The sequence below is a fragment of the Gavialis gangeticus genome, unplaced genomic scaffold, assembly GCF_001723915.1.
Source record: "Gavialis gangeticus isolate Ggan-Ray unplaced genomic scaffold, GavGan_comp1, whole genome shotgun sequence".
NCBI classification, from domain to species: domain Eukaryota; kingdom Metazoa; phylum Chordata; order Crocodylia; family Gavialidae; genus Gavialis; species Gavialis gangeticus.
Genome location: NW_017728993.1, coordinates 47,153,134 through 47,155,040, shown reverse-complemented (window position 1 = coordinate 47,155,040; position 1,907 = coordinate 47,153,134). Strand labels below are relative to the sequence as shown.

Sequence of the window (1,907 nt, the reverse complement as noted above, 5' to 3'; positions counted from 1 at the left end):
TTGGTTGGTTGGGGGGGGGGGGAGAATATTGTATTTTAAGATTTTGATCTTGTCTTGTGCTCCAAGAGATGTTTTTAGATTTAGCAAATTGAATGGATGAAGAAAGATTTCCATATGTGCAGAATAGTTTGGAAGTTTGGGTTAACAGAACCAACACAAAAAGAACTTGCAACTGTGCAGTTTCTTTTGAAGTGAATAACTTTTACAATTGGCTACTGCATTTACTAATTTATCAGAGCTATTGCAGTAGGTGGATTGCAGCTTTTACAGAGAAAATATAAATTAGTCTTAATTTGTTCTTAAGGATTTATTTTTTTGCCAGCTTTTGATATTAGAAGCTTGCATTTAACAATATACTACTATATATAGTTCATAAGTAGAGATGTTAGACATTTTTAAGCAGCAATGTTTTGGGTTCAAAACAATACATCTGACCTTACCTGAAATGTTTACAAAGTGTGCTTTGCATAGCTTCTCTTCACTGCTGCATATATTTCTGAAGAACAGGCTTACACACATTGAGTTTCTTCTATATATTTGAGTTGATTAGTTAGAGTTGAGATGCTTTGCTCATCTTGCTATAGTGGGGGGTAGAGTAAAAAAAAACCAAAAACAACTATGGATTTTTAAAACTTGTGTGCAAATATTTAAAATGCTTTCCCTTTCTTCTCTCCTGATATTCTCACTAGCGGGTAGAAAATGGTGACTTCAACTGGATTGTTCCAGGAAAATTTTTAGCATTTAGTGGACCACATCCAAAAAGCAAAATTGAAAATGGTATGGTTTTTTCATGTTTTACTGTTGAAATATTTTATAATTTTGTTCTTTTCTAGTTTCTTCCACCACTCCTACTCCTCAATGAGTTTTTGGCATATTTGTGAAGACAATAGCTAATTTCTGCAGTAGAATTAGAAAAGTTTATATATAGGTAGATTTGCCACTGCAGAAAGAATTTGACAGAGGGTTTTCAGTGCCCATTATTGGGTTTAGTGCCACAGATCTCTCATTCCATGACATTTAGAAAAGTAACTCAGTCCCTGAGAAACTTGAGGTGCCTTTCTAATTGTTTTCCTGAACCTGGCAACTGAATTAAAGGTATTTTACAAAGGAGAAAATTAAAGAAAAAGAAAAAGGGTAAGAGTTGACTTCTATATCTTTAATGAAGATCCCTTTAAAGGGTTTAAACAACTTTTTAAAAACAGATATCATTTATAGGAGATTCCATAACTAATGAGAAAAGCAGTATGTATTTTTCAAACAGAGTGCAAGAACATGAAATCTGAATGCAAGTGGAAGAGATTCAGATGACACAAAGGGAAAAAATCAACTAGAAAAACTAGTTAGTTTTAAAGTACTTTTCAACCATTTTGAGGCACTGCTCCTGCCCTGCATTTCCATGACCATAAGTGTGGCTCTGGCACATTTTTTAATTCTTTACAGATTCCCTTCCCACCATCCCCATATGCTTATGCATGGAACTTTGCTTAGATAGCCAAAGAAACCATAATTGCAAAGCCCCATCAAACATGAAACAGAAACTGAAAAAAAATTCTAATCTTTAAGTTCTAATCCCTGTCTTTATGTATTCAATTTATATGACACCCTTCCCAACAAAGGCTCAGGGTAGATTACAATAAGAGAGAAGTATAACTTTATAAAATAGGATTCTGACAAGGAAACAAAATAACTTAAAAGAGAATTAGAATATCCACATAAAACAGAGGTCTGCCCACACCACAGCAATATCTCAGCCTAGCTTTGTTTGCTAAGTGCCTGCCCAAATAGGAGGGTCTTCCATTACTTCTGAAAGATGTCCAGGCTCAGGCTCTGATAAGCCTCAAGGGAGGGAGTTCCAGAACTATGGAGCAACTGCCAGGAATGATCTTCCACACATTTTTGCCACACTG

At 35.0% G+C, this 1,907-nt stretch overlaps 1 protein-coding gene across 2 annotated transcripts in view; it reads left to right on the top strand.

Moving 5' to 3' along the window:
- The window catches only part of CDC14A (cell division cycle 14A), a 203,199-nt gene that overhangs the window by 108,212 nt on the left and 93,080 nt on the right, over window positions 1-1,907 (top strand). For both annotated transcript variants that reach the window (XM_019501693.1, XM_019501692.1), the window contains exon 8: window positions 690-777. In XM_019501693.1, coding sequence (XP_019357238.1) covers window positions 690-777 — 88 coding nt within the window. The remainder of the gene's footprint in view (window positions 1-689; window positions 778-1,907) is intronic.